This window comes from Ailuropoda melanoleuca, chromosome 1, assembly GCF_002007445.2.
Source record: "Ailuropoda melanoleuca isolate Jingjing chromosome 1, ASM200744v2, whole genome shotgun sequence".
Lineage (NCBI taxonomy): Eukaryota > Metazoa > Chordata > Mammalia > Carnivora > Ursidae > Ailuropoda > Ailuropoda melanoleuca.
The window spans coordinates 2071319-2090788 of record NC_048218.1 but is presented as its reverse complement, the minus strand read 5'-3'; the positions used below and the strand labels follow the sequence as shown (position 1 = coordinate 2090788).

Genomic DNA, 19470 nt, shown 5'->3' with positions numbered 1-19470 from the left:
TGGGACACGCCCAGTCCGATGCCCGGATGACCTGGTCCCCGGGGACAGGAAGAACACTCCCAGCTCAGTGGGCTGAGGATTCGGGCAAAACAACTCACCGCTGGAACTGGGGAGAGGAGAGGGAACAGGAGCATTCATTGTCTCGGTGAGGGAACATCTTTACCCACTTACCGTATTTTCAGACCCTTCAAAATAAACCCACCAACTTCAAAATAAAGAAACCTAGCCATCCTCCATCTTGAGGAGTGGGTCTGCGGGGCCCTGAGTCCCTGCTCACCACTGGGCAAGCCCAGCCCTGGTGGGGAAGTGCCCCTCCTTCACTGGCCTCCCTCACCACTGCGGGAGGAGCATTCCTGAGTTCTTCCTGGTGTTTCCGTCAGCAGGTGCTGGCTCGGGTCCACTCCTGAGAGAGGGTTGATGGCTAAACGTGTCATCACTCCCGCAGGTCACTGCTCCTCACCACCCAGAATGAACGCAGGGATGCAGGGGTTGGGTCTGCGTACACAGCACCTCCTCCGAACCCTCTGAAGAAGACAAAGAAAGGTCACCCTCTTTATTCTCTGCCAGAGCCCCGATCACGCCAACCATCTTTTGTTCACCTGATCTCTCTGTAGCACACCCACATCCCCAATGCCTAGAACAGTTCCTACACCAGACCCAGCACTCAGTGAACATTTGAACCCTTTTGGGGGGGGCAGGGTGAATGTCAAGTGAGTAAATGCTGGGAGGATGGATGGATGCTGGGTGGGTGGATGGGCGGGAGGATGGGAGGATGGGTGGATGGATGGATGGTGGATGGATGGGTGCTGGATGGGTGGATGGATGGATGGTGGATGGATAGACGGATGAATGGTTCCTGGGTGGGTGGAGTGGTGGATGGATGCATGACCAAAAAACCATCACATGTGCTGCACCAAGACCACTATAACAAGACAGTTTCCTGAGAAGAGAAAGTACTTGGATCTTGGACTTACAGAGTCAAAGGGGGCCTCAGCTGAAAGTGTTAAAAATAGAGGCCGTTAAAAACATTTTTAACCAACTGATGGAAATTCCCCTTATCAAAAGGAGCTACTTGTAAATCAAGCCACAGAAGTGATGTGTCCTGGAGCTAAGGACTATCTCTTGAGCAAACAATACAATCTCTGGGGGTTTCCCTGGGCAGAGGCTTGAGAGGCCACAGATGCTGGGGAGTGCTTTGGATGACCAGCAGTCCATTGGGTTGGGGGGTGGTCCTGTGGAAAGCAGCCATTCAACATTTAAAAAATAAAAGACACCAACAATTCATTCCTGGGTTTTGCAAATAAACCATAGGGTCCATGTAGAGCATCGTTACTTAGAGAAAATGCTCTTGGCTGATTTGTGCCAAGGGTTCTTTAGATAAACAGCATTTCACCAGCTAGGACATTCAGACAGGAGACGCAAAGATCCAGATCAATAATCTGGGAAGGGTTCCGGGCTCAGAGGCCAGGGAACAGTATGTGCTGGCAAGGTGGCTTTCCAAGCTGGAGCCCTGCCCTACGCCAGTGGCGACGCATGCCGGTTTCTGCAGCGTGAGCACGCCTTACGCTCCTGCAGCCAGCGGCCTGCTCCAGACCCTTCACAACTGGCTGCGACGTTTCTGAGCGCCTAGCCACTGTTTCCCACGGCCTGGGTCCGCAGGGCCAGAACGGGCACCACGGGGCAGGGGGAGCGTGCTGGCAGGTTCGAGCACGTGCAGGCCCCTGTGGGTGAACGCTGCCTTAGACTTTCGCCCTGGATGCCCTTGCTGGAATTGGGCCCCACTCAGTGACTGCCTTGGGTCACGGACCCCTGAGGCCTGCTCTTCCTTCAGTAAAATCAGGAGGTGGGACTCCCTTCGGTGGTAACTCTCATGACTGCCCCAATCCCCAGAGCCAGGCTGGGTTGGCTCCTGGAACACTCACCTGGGGAGCTTTAAAAACCGGATGCCTGGGGCCCACTCTAGACCCTGTGACATAATTGGCCTGGAATGGGACTTTGTTAAAAGCTCCCAGGAAGTCCATGTGGGGGGACACCCCGGAGCTCAGTGGGTCCAGCAGGAACGCCAGCGCAGTGGAAAGAGGCCATCATATGGAATTGGAAGATTCTGCCATTAGCGGTATGCTGGGCGGGCGATTTTGCTCAGCGTCCTTGCCACTAGGAAGGGGCATTCTTGCTTGTCCTACCTGCACGACAGTGTTATTATGAAGATCCGATGAGCTGTGACTTCTAACAATGTACCCTGCAAATGCTCACCACTCATGTGAAGCCGTATAGGAAGATACAATGTGGCAAAGTGCAAGAGGCTTGTTTTCAAGTCCGGGGGCGTCAGCGCCCGCCAGCGACACAGGCCCACGAGCCACAGAGCATGACCGCTCAGCGCCGTGGGTAAGCACCTGCAGACCGGTCCTGCCTGGAGCATGTCTGGAGCGGGGAGGGCACAGCTTGACCTCTCTGGAGGGTGCTGGGGGCGATGCCCACTCTCTCTCTCTCTCCATCTGCCCCTCCACCCGCAGAACCCCAAGGGGAGTGGTCCTGAAGCCCCCTAGCTGTGTTTGTCTAAATGAACAAACGCAGTCTCTTTTTTTATGGAGTAAGAGCAGGGGTGGGAGTGACAATTAGAGGAGTGAATCCAGCTGTTCTGGAATTTTTTGTTTTTTCAGAAAAAAATTGCGGGCGTTGTGGAATTTGATGCAAACAATTTAAAAATAAGTGTGTATATTTATCTAATCCTATCCTTTGGCCCCCCACGGTTTCCTGTCTCAACTTTGCCCTCCATGGCGGCTTCACCTCTGCACGGGCCTCCCTGGTCTACCTGCTATGGGGCTCGTGGCTCCGAGTGGTTCCAGGAACCTCACCCGCTGACGTCCGCAGGGCTCAGGGAGACCCCGCGGTCTGGCAGGGACCGACCCTGGAGTGTGGCTGCACATCGTGACCGGCAGTGGCCCCGGGCAGGCCCTCCCTTGGGTCCAGCGCCCTGGGCAGCCCCAGGCACACTTCTGCAGGGGGTGCAGGACGGCGGTGGACCCCCCTTCCCGGACCTTATTGGCCTCACTTTCATACGGGACCCCTGCAGCCTCTCTGGGAAGCTCCGGGAGCTCAGTCTAGAGGCTGCGGGAACAGAGGTCCCATGGACGCCCGCGCTCTGCACAGTGGGGCTGAGTCCCTCGGCAGGGCGCTTGGCAGGGTGGATGGGACTGGCCGGCACCCCTAGCCCTGGCCCTGGGGCCCAGCTGTGGCTGCCCTGATGCCCTCCTGCTCCCATAGGAACCCTGTTCTGGCAGGAATGCCAGGGCTGGCTTTGGGAAATCCTACATGTTCAAGGGGACCCTTTCTGAATTGGCTTCTTGGGCCATGAAGTGTCACTTCCTCTTTCAGGCCCAAAAAGCAGACAGGAAGTTCAGGGAGGTAATTTTAACTAAAAGTCTGTTGCTCTTTCCTCTACCCGGGTTGGGTTTTATTGCGATTTTCCCTGTGGCTATTCGATAACCTTCGTCAAGGACGCTTCTGGCCCAGTAGGGATGTGCCCACTGGTTCAAGCCCCGCAGCCCACCATGCGCGCCCTGGCTGCTTGGGGTGCCGCTCCCCGAAGCCCAGCACCCCGGCCTAGAAACCAGTGCTCACACAGCACTCAGTCCCACGTGCACCGGCCCCGCTGCCCCCACCCCCAAGAAGTATTTCAGGCCAGGACAGCAGCTCCGTTGAGGACCTACTCGCTAATTCTGATATCATGTCACGATTCTGCACGATGAAAACAATCCAGGACAATCCCTTCCTTGGGGCATGGCGGGTCCCCCTCTGACCGTGGGCCCTCCTCTGACCGTGGATCCCCTCTGACCGTGGGCCCCCTCTGACTGTGGGTCTCCCGTCTGCGGCCAGCAGCCTTTCCCAGACCCGGACCCTCAAGGTGCCTTTATTGTCATATGTTACTACTGGCCTTGGCTTGATGCTTTATTCTGTTAAAGGGGGAAGATGACTCCTGAGTTTATTCCACCTTACGTATATGTTATAAACCACGGTCCCTAGTGGGTGGGAGTCCCTGTCCTTCGGAGCTCACCATGCAAGTCTCCCCTTGTCCATCCCTGGTCCCCCACATGGGGCCCCCAGCCCGGCCCCTCTACCATCTCATTCCCACCTGGCCCGGAGGGGACAAACCGAATTTAGATGGTGACGTGAGCTCTCTTCTTTCCCAAACAGGTCTGCTTAGACTCTCAGGAAGTGATTTCCTTTTTCAAATCTGGAGGTTTTGTTGGAAGATAAACGGAGAACCCCATCAGTCGAACACACACATGGGGGTAAATGGGAAACGGGGCCGAGAGCCCAAGATGCTGACCCCCTTTGTGCAAACAGCCCCAGCCGCAGCCTGTCCGTGGCTGAGGGCAGCGCCCCAAGTCCACAGCGAGCTCGGGGGGCCAGGCTCCCAGGCAGCCCCTGAGCCCAACGGGAGAGCCTGCCCCTCCCCCTGGTGCTCACGGCAGGCCTGGTGCCCTACGGAGGAGGCATCTGTGGGGTACAAGGACGGCACCCCTTTTAGGGAAGGAGCCGCTCTGTTTCAAAGTCTGGACACACCAGGCCTTCAATGCATTCTTCGTGGTCAGGCCGGTTCCCGGAGACGGGTGACGCGGCTGTGGCTCTGCGTGACCGCTGGGCCTTGCTGGCCGCTAAGACACAGAAATCTGTTCCATTCAAGGCTCTTCAATTTATTCCCCACCCTTGATTTTTAGGAAGTGATTTCTTTTATGTAACTTTTCTGCCCCCTAAAAGCTACAGTGTGACCCAACGCCGCGTGATGTCAGAGTCTGTGACATCGAATCAGCGACTTCTCCGCCTGAGCCGCCATGGGCCGCGGGCCTCGTCTGGGCTGGGTGGCGGCGGGGCTCCGTGGATTGCTGCTTTTCGTAGGTGGGCCCTGGGCCTTGCAGGGCTGGGGCCACGGGGGACAGAGTCCGACTCTTGCAATGAAACAGGATTTTCTAGATCTCAGTCCTCCGGAGCCTGGCGAGCCCTGAGCCTGAAACTCGTCACTCCCCGGGCCCCTCCCTGGCAGCCTCGGCCACGTGCCTTATCTCCCTGTCACCTCTGGTGTTGGCCGCTTCTCTTTCTAAGGATTCCCCAACCAGCCTTGTCCCCCACCCACGACTTCCTCCAGCCTCAGCCCAGCCCGCATCCAGCCTCCTGGAGAATGAAGACTCTGTTTCATTGAAGGGAGGCCGGGATCTAACTGATCGTCCTTGGGTGGGGCTGCCTGTGCGCAGAGAGGGACAGGCCCTCAGGCAGGCCCAGAGGAAGGCAGGGGTCTGGGGTAGCTGGGCTGACCCTTCCCCAGTCAGCCTCCCTTGCAGGCTCTGATGCAGACTGCAGCCGGACCCACGTCGGCACTGTCAGAGATGGCTGAAAATGGGCCCGCGGGAAGGGTGACGCAGGTGCCAGGGCCAGGGCCTGTGCAGTGGGAATCGTGGGCCAGCAGGGCAGGACCTTGGCCGGCACAGGGTCAGGGCTGGGACTCACCCACTGGGCCTGGCCAGTGGGAGGCGCGCCTTGGGTGAGTGAATAAGGACTGTGTCCATGCGGGCCATCACATGGGACCAAGACCCAGGCCGGGGGCAGTGTGCTGCCAGCGCGCCCGTGTGTGCATCTAGACCCCAGCCAGGCTGTGGGCCCCACCCCGGCTCCCTCTTCCCTGCTCTCGCCCTCTCCCTAGCCACTCCCTGTGTTCTCCCTCTTTCTCTTCTCTTCTTGGGTGCTGGAGAGGGTCAGTGTCCCCCTACCCCCTAACTTTTAGTTAAGATCAGGTCGGCCTGGGTCAGGGTGGGCCCTAAATCCAACAGCTGGCGTGCTCTGGACAGGGGGAGACAGACACAGGGAGAAGCAGAGAAGGGGCATGGCTCACGCAGGATGGCTGCGAGCCCCGGGCAGCCGGAGGACGCACGGAAGGGTCCTCCCCTGAGCCCCCTCAGGACCTGGCCTGCCTACACCTCGATCTTGGACTCCAGCCGCCAGACCGGGAAAGAAGTCTCTAAGCCACCAGGACCCTCACGGAGCTCACAGGCTCCAGCCTGGCCCTCACCACCCGGGGATCCCGCGGGCCTGGGCCCAACTGTTGCCCCGGGGCTGTATTTTGCCAAATCCTGGCGCTCACTCCTGTTACCTCCTGGCCATTCCCTGGACTCAAGGAGAACATGACAGGCACACTCAGCCTGGACCTAAAGCAGGCGTCTTCACTGTCCCCTTGTCTCCACCATGGTCAGTTCGTGGGACTATTTTGGACCACACGTGGCATCTGCACTCCCTGAGACGCAGTGCCTTCTGGGCTCTCAGAGTGCAGATCACCAGGGCAGTCGGGTGACCACTCCCCCTCACAGCCTGGGAGCCACCCCTCGGATGTGACATGTGCCCTCCCCCTTCCCACCAGCCTGCTCACAGCAGCCCTGGCACCTGCTCCGGGCAGACCTGAGGTCATGGCCAGGGACTCAGGGAGATGAATCACACTCTCCCAGGGGAGTGGTGGAGCCCCGTGCTCAGGCCAAGACCCAGTGAGAGGGGAGTGGGGGAGGGAGGACAGTGGGGGAGGGGAGGACAATGGGGGAAGGGAGGACAGTGGGGGAGGAAGGACAGTGGGGGAGAGGAGGACGGTGGGACAGTGGGGGAGGAAAGACGGGGGGAAGGGGAGGACGGTTGGGGTGAGAGGATGGGGGAGGGGAGGACAGTGGGAAGGACAGTGGGGGAGGAAGGACAGTGGGGGACGGTGGAAAGTGGGAGGAAGCGAAGACCCAGGACAGTTCTTGGCTCGGACACCCCACGTTACCCCCCCCAAGGCCCTGATCAAGGTCTGTAGGAGCCTTTGCTCCCGGAGGCCAACTGCGTCCTACTAGGAGCTGGCTGGCCAGGATCCGGCACAGCACCTGGGCATTGTAGCTTTTCTCTGTTCATGCTGCGAGGGGCCCAAGGGTCCTTCCCAGGACCTCCCAACAGGGGACTATGGCAGGAGGAACCCCCTCCCCGGGGCTCAGCTCCTGGCCCCTGAAGGCACACTGCCCACAAAGGAGGCCCCTGGATTCTTGACATTAACGCCCCATGGGCCCTGGGAGGGTGGGAATGAGGAGGCCGGATGCAGGGGTAAAGGAGGGGGCCGGGGTGCCTGCATCAGGGCTGGAGAACCCTCAGGAGTATCTGGGGAGGGGGTTCTAACACTGTTGGGGTGTTGGAGTGCAGTCCGTCTCAAAGGACAGAATTATCTCAGATCTAATCAGAATGGCTGCCTTCTGTTTCTGGAAAGCTGGGAATGGGTTTGGGGGGTAGGGACCAGATGTGGGGCTGGGGGACCTTCTGCGCTTCCCAGAGCCCGCCTGCTGCCTCTGGCCCCTGACCAGCTCCTGGGGTCTTCTCTTGAGGTGACCTGGCCTGAACGGCCATTCTAAAGCCGCAGCTGCCCTCCCCAGGGTGGAGGCCGAGCACACTGGCCAGGGCTGTGGAAAGCCTCTGAGCAGCAGGGCCCGTGGGCAGCAGCTGGCTCCAACCCCCTCACCCTACAGCAGGGAGCAGCTGACCCTGCCATCCCCTGCCCTCGCGATGAGCCGTCCTGTGTGCTCGCCCGGGCTTCTCCTCCCCGGCGGTCTTACTGCACCTCCATGTGCAGGGTGGGCGGCTATGGCAGGAGCCATGGGCCCCCTGAGGCCAGGATTCCAAGTGTGCAGGTGTCTGGGCAGGGCCTCTGCCCCCGGCAAGGCTGGGCACCCCCGGCCAGGTGCTGAGCGCAATGAGATGGCTCCAGGCTCTGGATGGAGCTGGGCTGAGCGGGAAGGAGCTTGATGGGGGATGGTCCCCAGCCTGGACCTGTGAACAATGAATCCCCTCTCCTATGCCACAGACAACCTGGGCCGGGAGCCCCCGTGCGGCAGGGGACAGGGGGCCCCACTCACCCTGCCTCCGGGGGGGCAGATGACTGTGGAGGGCAAGGATTCTCGCTCTCGGACACTGACCCTTGGGGGGGTACTTCTCGGTGGCGGGCCGTCCTATGTGCCTCTACCCATTAAAGGCCAGTGGCATCCCCACATGTGACAACCAAACATGCCAGCACACCTTGCCCAGCGTCCCCTGGGGGTGATCACCAATGGGGAGGGGGCCCTAGGCCAGCAGGAAGGACGAGCCACGCAGACCCCCACCGCACCGACTGAAGCCGCTAGACACAGACACGGCTTCCATCTTGTATTCTGGTAAATCAAGGTTCCAGAAGCAGACATGAGAACATTGGCCTCCAGCCTATCCGAAGCAAAGCGGGAGGAGCAGATGGTGACATCCGGCTGAAGGGCGACGGGTCACTGGACATCTTCCCAGACCCGAGGGAGCTGGAAGCAGACCACGCTGGGTCCCGCCGGGGTGGGCACCCAGTGAGCAGGGTCTGCGGGCGGGCTGTGGGGCGGCACCCCGGGAAGGCACCCGAGGCTGCAGGCAGGCTCCGCACCCCCTTCCCACTCCCCAGCGGCCACTTGTGCTCCCACTCTGGATGCAGTGACCCTGTCCCTCTGCAGGGACACGCGCCTTCTAATGCTTCACGCACCCTGATGCTTCATGCGTCTCGCCACACTCGTCTCAGAGCCGCATGAGGAGTTCTGGGTACAGAAATAGACAATGAACAATTTCTTATAACAAGTACGGGGCTCAGCTTCACCCAGCCCGGTCCTCGTGTTTGTCCCCGTCTGGGTCTGAGGCGTGCAGGCTTCTGACGCCCGTCCTTCAGTGCTGAGTGACCGCAGGCAGGACACAGGCCGCCTTTCCCAGGGGGCGCGCACACCGGCGTGACTCGGCAGCCTCGTTCACAGAATCTTCTGGAAACATGAATTGCTAGATTCATTCGGGGCAACAATGTGGAAACCATCAGAGCCGTGGGCCGCACACCTCTGCCGTCCGCTGCTGGGCCGGGGCGGGGGGCGGGCTCCGAGGAGCCTGGTGCTTATGTCGGTTCTTGGGGGGTGAGGGGTGACAGGTGCAGAGGGGGCATGGAATTAGCACCACACTTGACTGGCCGCTGCTCTGCGGGAGAATGCCACCTCCGTGCAGGTCACGGCGCCACTTTGAGAGTCCCGGATGGCCACCTGGCAAGGCCCATGTCCACCGGAGACGCGCTTTCCCAATCCTGCCTGAGCGAGTTTCTGGGTTTTTGCGTGTTCACTGCAGGCGCCCGGAGGCCACAGCTCCCACCAAGGCGGCTGCAGCAGCAGACCATCTTCTCAAAAAATTCCACTGCCTTTTTAGAAGGGAAATCCAGCTTTTGACCAAAACAAACAAGGTCGGTTTTCTTCGCAGTGAAGATCCCAGAAGAAGACAAACTCCCGGGAGTCTTTCAGGGGTTTTGCAGTGTTGACCATTTCCTGCATTCTGGACACACACACACGTGCAGACACACAGGCCCTACATCTTGGGGTACAGGTGGGGTGGAAGCCCTGCACCTACGTGTCCCTCAAACACCCTTGAGTGACCTTTACCCAGCAGGGTAGTCGCGGAAGAGCCCGCACCCTCTCTTCTTCCTCAATGAGACTCCCTCCTCTGGTCTCAGAAAGCCCCCATCCCCTAAACCCCTGCGGGTTTTGGATATTGAGAAGGACCCCGTGGGCTGCAGGGTGGGGTGGGGGAGGGAGCCATCACGAAGAGCCAGGGGTGGGGCGCCCGCTCACGTAGGGGCACGTGTGTTCTGCCGACTCTTTCAAAAGGTCCTCATTCTAGGATCAGGGCAGCACCTGGAACATTCTCCCTGGGGTGAGGCGTGGTCCTGCGTGTCCCTTCCAGGCCAGAGAGGCTCCGTGTCCACAAAGCCCCCTTGTTAATGGCGCCGATGGGGGCAGACGGTCCCCCTTGGCCACTAGGCCTGCCCGAGTCAATTCTCAAGCTGCCATCCGCCGTCCCTCCTGGTGGCATCTCACAGACGCCCTGTCCACCTTCCGGGCGATGTGTTCTCGTCAAACACATTCTTAGAAAGAGAAAGAAGGGGGTGTCACGGAGCACGGTGCCTGCCTCCTTCCGTGGGAGACAGACGGCTGGCTTTGCTCAGGGCTTAGAAAGGTGGGAACAAAGGGCCAAGAGCCAGGAGAGCCCACGGGCGGCGCGCTTCGTTTGACCCTAAAGCCAGGCCGGACTAATGGTTTGGCAAGTTGCTGTTCTCACGTTGTCTGAAACGGGCTTGTACGGCCTCAGGAGCATGTGCCGGGCAGCAAGCCCGCCGCTGGGACCGGGCTCCCTGGGATCAGCAGCGGGGCCCCTCGTGGTGGGCGCAGCCTTTCGTGTGCAGCCTGGGCCGACCTCCCCCAGGGGGCTGACGGGGCTCAGAGCGGGTGCTCACTTGCCTCAAGGGTCAAGGGCACGCCGGCCCATGGCCTCCTGCAGCCCGAGGCCCCTGCCATGTGGGTAATGGAAGCTCTGTGTGTGGATATGTTTCCCAAACTGGGTGGGAATCACATCGACCTTGGCTCATGGGACCGCGGGGTGCTTGCCGCGGTAGCGGTTCTCTGACAAAGGGCTCGGGGTCTGGACTCCCTTGAGCCCCTGCTGGGGGTGGGGCAGGGAGGGTGGGGCCGAGGGAGAAAAGGGTGACGTTCGGGGACGAGCCTGGGGGTCATCATCCCAGGCTCTCTGCTTGCGTGTATGTTTGGAAAATTCTGTAACCCCACATCAGCAAGGATTGGATTACATGCCAAAGGGGGCAAGTGGGAAGTGCCTTCCCTAGGGGTTCACCATGTCTCTGAAAATGGAAACATCTATCCCCTGGCCATCAAGTATAGCTCGCGCCAAAGGCAGACCCCGAGAGAGCCACCACCCAGCGGCCTGCTCCCGTAACCTGCACGCGCTCTCCACGGGCCTCCTTCCCTCTCGGCCAACTCACCAGAGAATGCCTGCTCCGGCCTTGCAGCCCAGTGCCTGTGGGAAGGAACCAGAAACACTCAGCGTGGGCCGCCAAGGGTGGGGGAGGGGCTGCTCTACACCCCCAGTGGGTCTGGGTGCTGGGCAGGGAGGAGCCCACAGGGGAGGGTCCTCAGCTTCCCCCCACCTCCCCAGGAAGATGCTTTGTCAGAGTTAAGTTCAGGGTACTGTCAGGTGCTCTGAGCACCTCCCCAGGGCCTGGCTGGGCTGGCAGTGGGGCTTCGGGCCAGGGGAAGTCTCTCTGGGATGCTGGAATTGGCAACACCCTGGAGGCTCCAGGGGGGCACATGGAAACTTCCGTTGGGGAAGGGCCCAGCTTGGAGCCAACTTGTTAATCCAGCTGCGACCCAGACCCCCACCCTTCCGAAAGACCTGGAGGGTTCCCAACTTTGTCAGTATCTTAGGGGATGCCTGCTGACCTCTACCACCAGGCTGACCTAGGGAGACGTCCCTTGCCCCCCAGGATCCTTCCTGGTTGACCCTTGGGGTGTGACCCTGTTCGTGTTCCGGGCCTTTCTGTGAGTTCTGCTTTGTTTTAGAGGGTTAACTAACACCCAGACTTTCTAGATCTGTCCTTGAGTTTGGCCAGAATTCAGGACTGAAGGCAGCCTGGCTTCCATAGAAATGTGCTCCATCCCGACCTCTAAATTCAGAAGCTGCCATTCCCACCCCAAGCTGGGAGATGGCCTTACGCAGCGCCCACATCTTGAAAAAGGCAACCAGCTCAGACCAACCACAGAAATGGTCAGCCCTGCCCGCTGGCGCCTGGTCTGATACCTGGTGCGGATCCCGTGGGGACACCTGCTTCTGCACACCCAGCCGGTGGCCGCGGCCACGACCACAACCACGCCCAGCACGGCCAGGGTGCTCAGCACCGTCCCGTGGTCCTTCCTGTGGTCATCGGTGTGGCTGCCTGTGTTGCCAGATTCGGTTGCTGTTTCTACGAGAAAGAGGAAAGGAACCCAAGACTTAAACGCTATGGAGGAAAGGAAGGGTCTTCCGATGGAGCAAGAGAGGCCCGAGGGAGGCGCTAACGCCACAGCTCCTCCCTGGCACTGTTTTGGGGTGTTTAAAACCTGAGGCTGGTGGGGGAGGGGTTCTCTCCCTCAGGTGAGCCTCCCCCCTTCCTGGCCGCACCCCCACCAGGGCCGCCAGCACCTGGGCCGGGCATGGGGGGAAGCACACATTCCTCCTGGCTTTTTAACAATTTTTAATGTGATTGATTTTTTTCAGCTTTATTGCTGGCTTTAAAAAAACAAACACCGAGGTGAAATTCACATGACGTCAATGTTACCATTTTGCCGTGACCGATTTGGCAAGCATGTCACCCGTCCACAGCGCGGCACGGCCATTGTCACGATCTGGCTCCACAGCCTTTCCTTCACTCCAAAGGGGATCCCTGACCCCGTCAGCAGTGCCTGCCTCCCTCCCCCAGCCCCGGCACCCACGCCTCGGCCGTCTGTCTCTGGATTTGCCTATCCCAGGCATTTCATATACGTGGGATCATGGAGCGTGGGGCCTTTGCTGCCTGGCGTCTCTCACTGCCCATGAGGTCCTCAAGGCCCATCCACGTGGCACCGTTTGGATCCTTTTCATGGCTGAGCCACACTCCACCACGTGGACAGCTACGTTAATCTGCTCATTATCCGGTTTGTGGGAATAACGCTGCTGTGAACGCTCCCGGACAAGGATGCGAGTCTCATTTCCAGTTCTGCCGGGCCAACACCTGGGAGTGGAATTGCTGGGCGGGGCGGAAACTCAATGATGGCCTCCAGAGCAGCTGCGGACCGTTCTCCACCGTGGCTGCACTGTCTTGCACGAGGGGGCTAATCCCTCCCGGTGCAACGTCCCATTGCTGACGCCCTGGGAAAGTGGTTCTCACGGGCAGACCAGCAACAGCACCTCTGGGAAGCTTGTTACAAATGCCCCGTGTTTCTCCAAACCTGGAGAAACCATTCAGAGGCTCAGCCTTGAATGTACGTTAGAATCATCCTGAGAGAGGCTGACAGGTGCTAATCCATTGGGTCTGGGCCCTGGGGCCTTCACGGGCTCCCCAGCCTTCCCACAGCGCCAGAGCTGACACCACCACCGCCTGAGAGAATCTTCTGTTTCCCCTTCACCAGCTGCCCGGGCTGCTCGGCCAGGGAGAAGGCTGGCTGAGGCCGTGGTCAGAGGCAGACTGTCTGGGGCAGCCCTTGTCCTGGTCCGTTTGGGCTCAGAGACCATGACCACTGAGTCACAAGGCTGTGCCCTGATTTCCGGAAGGAAGATGTCGGCCCTGCCAAAGTTCCTGGGGGTCATGGCCAGCTTCATGGCGTGCGACCCAAGCCAGCTCACAGGCCCACACTCAGAAGGCTTGTACGCGGTATCTCGCTCTGCGCCTGCCGTCTTGGATTCTTCCAATTCCTGAGCAAGGAGCCCGGCATTTCTCTCCATTTTGCAGGGGGCCCTGCAGGTGATTGTTGGGGGAAAGGGGGTCCTGCAGGCCGCACCACTTTCCTGCAGCAGGCGGGGCCCATGGACCCCACCTCCACCCGCTGGAAACCTGTCATCTCAACGTGACAGGGACATGCAGATTGAGAGCCTGAGGCTTCTATGAAGGAGCCACCTGCCTGTACCCCTCCCATGGGGAAGCCCCGTTCCAGCAGCTGGAACCCTGGGGGGAGAGGGCTCTGGTCGTCTGATGGGGCATGAGCTCAAAGACTGTGCAAGCACGTCCTTCAATCCTGATGCCGTCACCGTCTGGTCCTACACAACCTTCCGTCCTCAGTCCCTCGTCTGTAAAATGGGTCAGCAAAGCTGACCCTGAGCGTGAAGTCAAGGAACGTCCACTGAGCGCCCGTTCCTGCCCTTCAAGGTTGCCTGTCCCTCCTCCCCCTTCCAACCAGTTTTCGGAAGCCACGGCCAAGTCACCTTGCAGGGGCCTGTGCTCCGAGTCACCGGAGGCCCACAGTCTTGGGTTGGCCTCAGCGCACAGACCCCGGGGGACCTTACCTGCCTGGCTGATGCCAGTCAGGTTTTGGTGCAGAAGGACATTCTCTATGCAGCAGCCGACATTCACGCTGGGGGTCTGCCTGATTCGCAGGACGCTGACCACATCGTACAAGCCCCGTGCGTTCAAGGAGACCGTGCTGTTCTGCAAGTCCTCAGGCAGCATGCTGTTGTCTGTCTGGTTGATCCAGTACACGTTTGGCTTCGGATAGCCATTCACAGATGTGCACGTGAACGTGAGCAGCTCGTCCTTGGAGGGGCCGCTTGGGGCGCTGACCACGGGCACGCTGTAGTTTGCTGCAGGAGAGGAGGATGGGTGGTGAGGGAGGCAGGTGCTGAAGGCCAGAAAGGGGGGCACACGGCATCAAGGGCCAGGTTAGAGAGCAGGCGGCCCATCGTGCCCCTGACCCCGGCGCACTGTGGCCTGGGCAGCCCCCCACACTGTTCTGCCCACAGTGGCCCCACTCCAGATGACACAGCCCGTCTCTCTGCTGAGCTGAGCATCTTGGCCGACTTGAACTGTCTTCCTAAATTCTGATCTCACCTACTGCTTTATGGCACTCTCTCCTAATTTCATTCAGAACATCTAGCTGGGCTTCAGTTGGAGAATTTAAGGCAAAGACAGCAAGATTAGGAGTTCTTCTGTGAGACCAGGTCAACTCAGGCTAAGAAAACTTCTTACGGGTTGGAGGAGTTTTCAGCCAGCTCCGCCCCACACCCGGTCGGACGGAAACCCGCCGGTGGAGACGAGGAGGTTCTTCAGGGAAGGAGCAAGCGAACGAGCCTGGGCTGTGCCTTGTCCACACGCGCTCTGGGCTGTAAGGCTGGGGTGCCTGGGTCCCGCCGGCTTCGATTGTCTTACCTGCCACGTGCATTGTCACCACCACGTCCAAAATCTTTTTTAACTGCAAGGATTTCCTAAACACCAGGCAGTTGAACTTCTGTTCGTCTTGGGGGGTGATGTTGTAGAGATGCAGGGAGAAGTCGCCACGCTTCATGCTCTCCAGCGAGAGCCAGGCCCTGTCCCTGTAGCGGTTGTCCTCGAGGCCGGCCGAGGTGTTCCCGGACAGGTAGTACGTCACGGTCGTCGGGTGGCCCATGACGCTGATTTGCCAATACACGTAAAGGTCATCTAAATCAAAAGTGTGACTTTCGGGGAAAACGCAGCTGAGCTCGACGTCGCTGCCCACCAGCGCTCTGACTTCTTGCTCGCGATTATCTGCTGTGATTTGAAAAATTTGAAACTGATTTTCTGCGCTTGATTCCCTGCCCACAAAGTTACTCTACATGGTGGTGGGGGCGGGGGGGGGATTTGGTCCCAAGACTTAAACACCGCTTCTGACTCATTTCAGCAAAAATGTAACGTATTAATCAGACAGACGTAGGAATGTGATAGCATGCTTAAAATTCAGACATTTTTGGCAGGCAGGTATTATCCGACACGGATGTCCATCCTTACCTGAGCGGCTAGCATGGGGAGAAGTGGGGGATAGGTGGGCACCCAGGACCCTGCTGCACTGTTTCGGGTACTTCTTGGGTATTTATAATTAATTCAAAATGAAAGCGTTTTTTTTAATTCGGACATTTACAAGGACAGTTTCTCAGCAGCAGCATTCTCAGGACGCTCACACTACGGCGGGAAGGCTGGCGCGCTGCGCCGAGCGGGTTTGCCGTCTGCAACCACGGAAGCACCCGCAGGGAAAGCATCCCGTCCCCGGGCCGCCACCCTCGGGGCCGGAAGGCTCGGGAGCCCTCGGCTGTGGTGCCCAATCCCCGTTCCTTGCTCTTCTGCAGGGTGGTGGCTTTGCGAGCTCCACGGGGCTGACAGGGGCGAAGGGGTCAGGAGAAACAGGGGGCCCCAGCTCATCGGGAGCGGATGGACTGAAACACGTGGACGAGCTGCCTTCTACCTCCGCGAAACACTATGGGGTCTGCACACGCGGCCCCCTTTATGGCCTTCAATCTGCCCGTTCCCCGAGCCCCGTGATCCCACTTTCTCTCAGGGGCCCCCAGATAAGCGCTTTCTCTCCCACATCCCCAGCCTCACTGCTCGGCCCCGAAGGGCTGCTAGGAGGCACCCGCAGGAGCCCCCCTGGACTTACCCGCTTGCAGGGTGCCGAGCAGCAGCAGGAGTGCTCCGGGACTGGAGAGAAACAACCAGAAAGGCCCGTGAGTTCCCGCTCCTTGCAAACAGTGCAGACTGCTCCTCACAGGTGGGACTGGTTGTGCCCACAGAGAAATGTGACCACATCCACAGCCTCTGCCCGTCGGGCAGTTCCGGGGCGGGGGGTCAGGGCCGCCCCCACAGCGCCGCCAGTCCTGAGCCACCAGCCAGCTCCCCAATGCTGACGGTGTGGTCCCGAAGGGTGGTGGGAGCCACCCTCAAGATCGCAGCCTTCAGCCCAGCGCTGGGCGGGCCTTTGCTGCCGATGGATTCCAAGAAATGGTATGAAACCAGAAAAATACACTTAGAAGGTCTTTGCAGCCAGAGCTACATGTAAGTTTCGGGAGACAGAGGGGCTCCTGGGTGCCTCAGCCGGTTAAGCACCCGACTCTTGGTTTTGGCTCAGGTCGTGATCCCAGGGTCAGAGGATCAAGTCCCGGGTCTGGCTCCCCGCTCAGGGGAGAGTCTGCTCAAGGGCTTTCTCTCTCCCTCTGCCCCTCCCACTCAGGCTCACTTTCTCTGAAATAAATAAATAAATCTTAATTAAAAAAAAAGTTTTGGGCGACAGAGAGGACCTAATGTGCGTAAGGGCAGCGGCTGCTGAGTGCTGGGCCACCCTCTGAAGGAACAGGATTATTCTGAAACCAGAAACCAAATCAGGTGGCTCTTCCAGAGCTGGCGGGCCACTTCGCTGGCCGCCAGGGGCCAGCAAATCCCTCTGGGGACTTCCCAGTCGCCTGGAAGCAGACCTTCGACCTGAGAGACTCCACACCCTACATGCCTCAGCCCAGGCACCCCCTCCTGCAGACTTCCCAGGATCCCGTGTCTGCTGAGTGAGTTCTGGACCCATAGGAACCCCTGCCCCGCCCCAACAGCTGTCATCTGAGTGGGCACGGACGCACATCCCTCGCGGGTACATTCAGGCATGCACTGCTGTCTTGCCCAGCCAGACCCTGGGCCACCAGGGGCTCCCCCACACCCTACAGAAGTTGCAGCCTGCAGGCAGGCCTGTCCTCTCTCACTGTCCCTGTGGGGGCCACCATTCTTGCTTTGGGGGACGACTTCCATAACCTCCATGTCCAGACCCCTTCCCTGGAGCCAGAGCAGCCTTCTAGAACACAAGGCTGTGAAAACCCCTTGGTGACCTCCCACTGGTCTCCCATGGTGCCCATCAGATGCGTCCTTCTGGGCTGAGGGCCCAGGGGACATACACCTGCCAGGGCCTCATCAGGTTATCTGGGGGCTCCCTGGGGGCGTGAACACATGCTCTGGGTTCTGGCAAGGGAGACAGGTTTGCCTTCTCCCTGGGTGCTCCCTGGGCCCTCTTCTTGGGCCCTCCTGGGCCCCTGGTGTCCCACCTGGCCCCCAGGCCAACCCCAGAGGTCCTGCAGTATGGGTGGCTATGACATTCAAGGACCTACATTTATAACTGGGGAGACCGGTGGCAGGACCCAGGTATCACTGCCACACTGGCTTATTAAGGGGGCACAGCCTGTCGACCCCACAACGTGACATGAAGGGGGTATTCTGGCAAAAAGCTGGGAGCAAAGAGTCATCCATACCTTCCTGCTAGCAGGGACCAGGAGTGAGGGGCTGGCCTGAGCCCATCCTCCCGGGAAACTCCGCTGATGGGGGAGGGGGATCCTAGGTATGTGGGGGGAGGAGAGGGCAGCAGGCGGTGGGCACCAGCTGGCCTTGGAGAGTGAGCCTGGCACTTCTAGGTCACGGCCTGCCTCTGGGCAATCCGCTGGGGACCCGGGGGCGGGGCCTGGGGCGCTTGTCAGCTAGTCCAGGGCCCCGCTGCTCTCCTTCCAGCTTTTGCTCTTGCCCTTCCTTCGCGGGGACCCGCCTCCAAGTACACCCACGCGGTGCTGTCGGTCCCCCACGACCCGCCCCACCCCTGGGCGGATGCCACCCGCCTGCAGGTAGGGGCTCCGATGGCCTGACTCCCAGGGGCCGACCTTCCCCGGGATTCCGCCTGGGCCACCAGGTGAGTGGGTGTCCTATCCGGCCACCTCGGCATCCTGCTCCCTGCTCCTGCGGCGCCCCCGCTTCTTGCCTGGCACCCGCACACTCACCTTCTCAGCCGCATGGTGGGGGCGGGACCTCGGGCCTCGGGAGATCTCGGAGCGCTGGAGACCTCGGAGCGCGAGAGACCTCAGGCCGCGGGAGCCCTCGGGCGCGGGAGCCCTTGGAGCGCTGGAGACCTTGGAGCGCTGGAGACCTTGGAGCGCTAGAGACCTCGGGCGCGGGAGCCCTCGGGCCTCGGGAGATCTCGGAGTGCGGGAGACCTCGGGCCGCGGGAGCCCTCGGGCGCCGGAGACCTTGGAGCGCGAGAGAACTCAGCCGCAGGAGCCCTCGGAGCGCCGGAGCCCAGCTGTTACTACGCGTCCGCGCACCTCCGAAGCTCTGAGCGCGACGCAAGTCACTGGACCGAGCGCTTTCCCTGGCCCCCGCCCGGGCCTCGCCTCTGATCCCACCCCTTGCCAGTCCCTCCCACGCCTTGGCCGTGGGCGGGGCTAGAGGGACGGAAGCTCTGTCGCAGGCCCCACAAGTTAGCCCTTCCCAGCCGAGGGACGCCGGGCAGGGACCTGGCCGCTGAAGGTGTCCCAGGAAGTTGGGGGGAGTGGGGTGGTAGTGCGTGGTACCAGGAAGGAGGACGGCCGAGGGCTCTGCGGGAGGTTTGCCGGGCTGGAGGGGCCGAGGGAGGCTAAGTGCTGTCCCCCAGTGTCTCGCAGACCGTCCGCGCCCCCAAGCGCCCGGGCCGCTGCGGCGCCTACCGCGCGACCGGCCCCCGGAGCCCGCGCTTCCCTGCCCGGGGCTGGGCTGAGCTGAGTGCCCGCCGTCCTCTCTCTTCCCCTCCCTCCCTCGGATGGGAGCCAGGACCTCCAGGTCTTAGGTGAAGTAAGAGCCCTGCGGCCCTTTAGGAAGGAGTGAATGACTAGAAGGAAGGAGGGAAGGCAGGCGGGCTCTACTGTCCAGGCCGGCGCCAGGTCCCAGAGGCCAGCCCCAGCTTCGCCCCCTATTCTTTGGGGGATCTTGTGCCACGCACTACAGCTTGTGTGGCTGTTAAAGGTTCTGAGGGGCACTGCGTGGAAACCAGTTCATGTCCGTTCCTCCAAGGTTGTGGGACTTGGCGCTCCTGTTTTCTGGTCTGGGAAAGCGCGCGAAGCCGCGGAGCTCGGGTTAAAAGCGCCTTTTTTCCCCTTCCCCCACCCCGCCCAGCGCCCTTGGCCTCCTCTGCGCTCCCCAGCTGAGTCACTGTTCCACTGCAGGCCAGGTAGGAGCCAGTGAGGTGAGGTAGGTGGGATACAAGGGAACAGGGTGCCCTTCCTGCTGAGGCCGCCCTGGAAGGGCCTGGGATTCCAGACGCCCCCGCTCCGGGGTCGGGGAGCTGCAGGTGCGGT

The 19470-nt window shown here is 60.4% G+C and overlaps 1 protein-coding gene across 3 annotated transcripts; it reads right to left on the bottom strand.

Annotated features, from left to right (window-relative positions):
* Positions 1–207: 207 nt before the first annotated feature.
* Positions 208–18996, bottom strand: ICOSLG (inducible T cell costimulator ligand). Of its 3 annotated transcripts, XM_034654821.1 has the most exons (8): positions 18355–18996; positions 18142–18203; positions 16002–16042; positions 14762–15121; positions 13822–14196; positions 11686–11848; positions 10871–10905; positions 208–524 (listed from the first exon to the last, which is right to left on the bottom strand). In XM_034654821.1, exons 2-8 carry the CDS (start codon positions 18153–18155, stop codon positions 457–459), a joined length of 1056 nt encoding a protein of 351 aa, XP_034510712.1. In that variant the 5' UTR covers positions 18156–18203; positions 18355–18996; the 3' UTR covers positions 208–456. The 3 variants fall into 3 exon arrangements, with proteins under 3 accessions (XP_034510712.1, XP_019662159.1, XP_034510716.1); XM_019806600.2 differs by having other exon boundaries at positions 225–524; positions 13903–14196; positions 18142–18989; XM_034654825.1 differs by lacking the exon at positions 208–524 and adding an exon at positions 8188–9961 and having other exon boundaries at positions 18142–18991.
* Between the last annotated feature and the right edge of the window lie 474 nt (positions 18997–19470).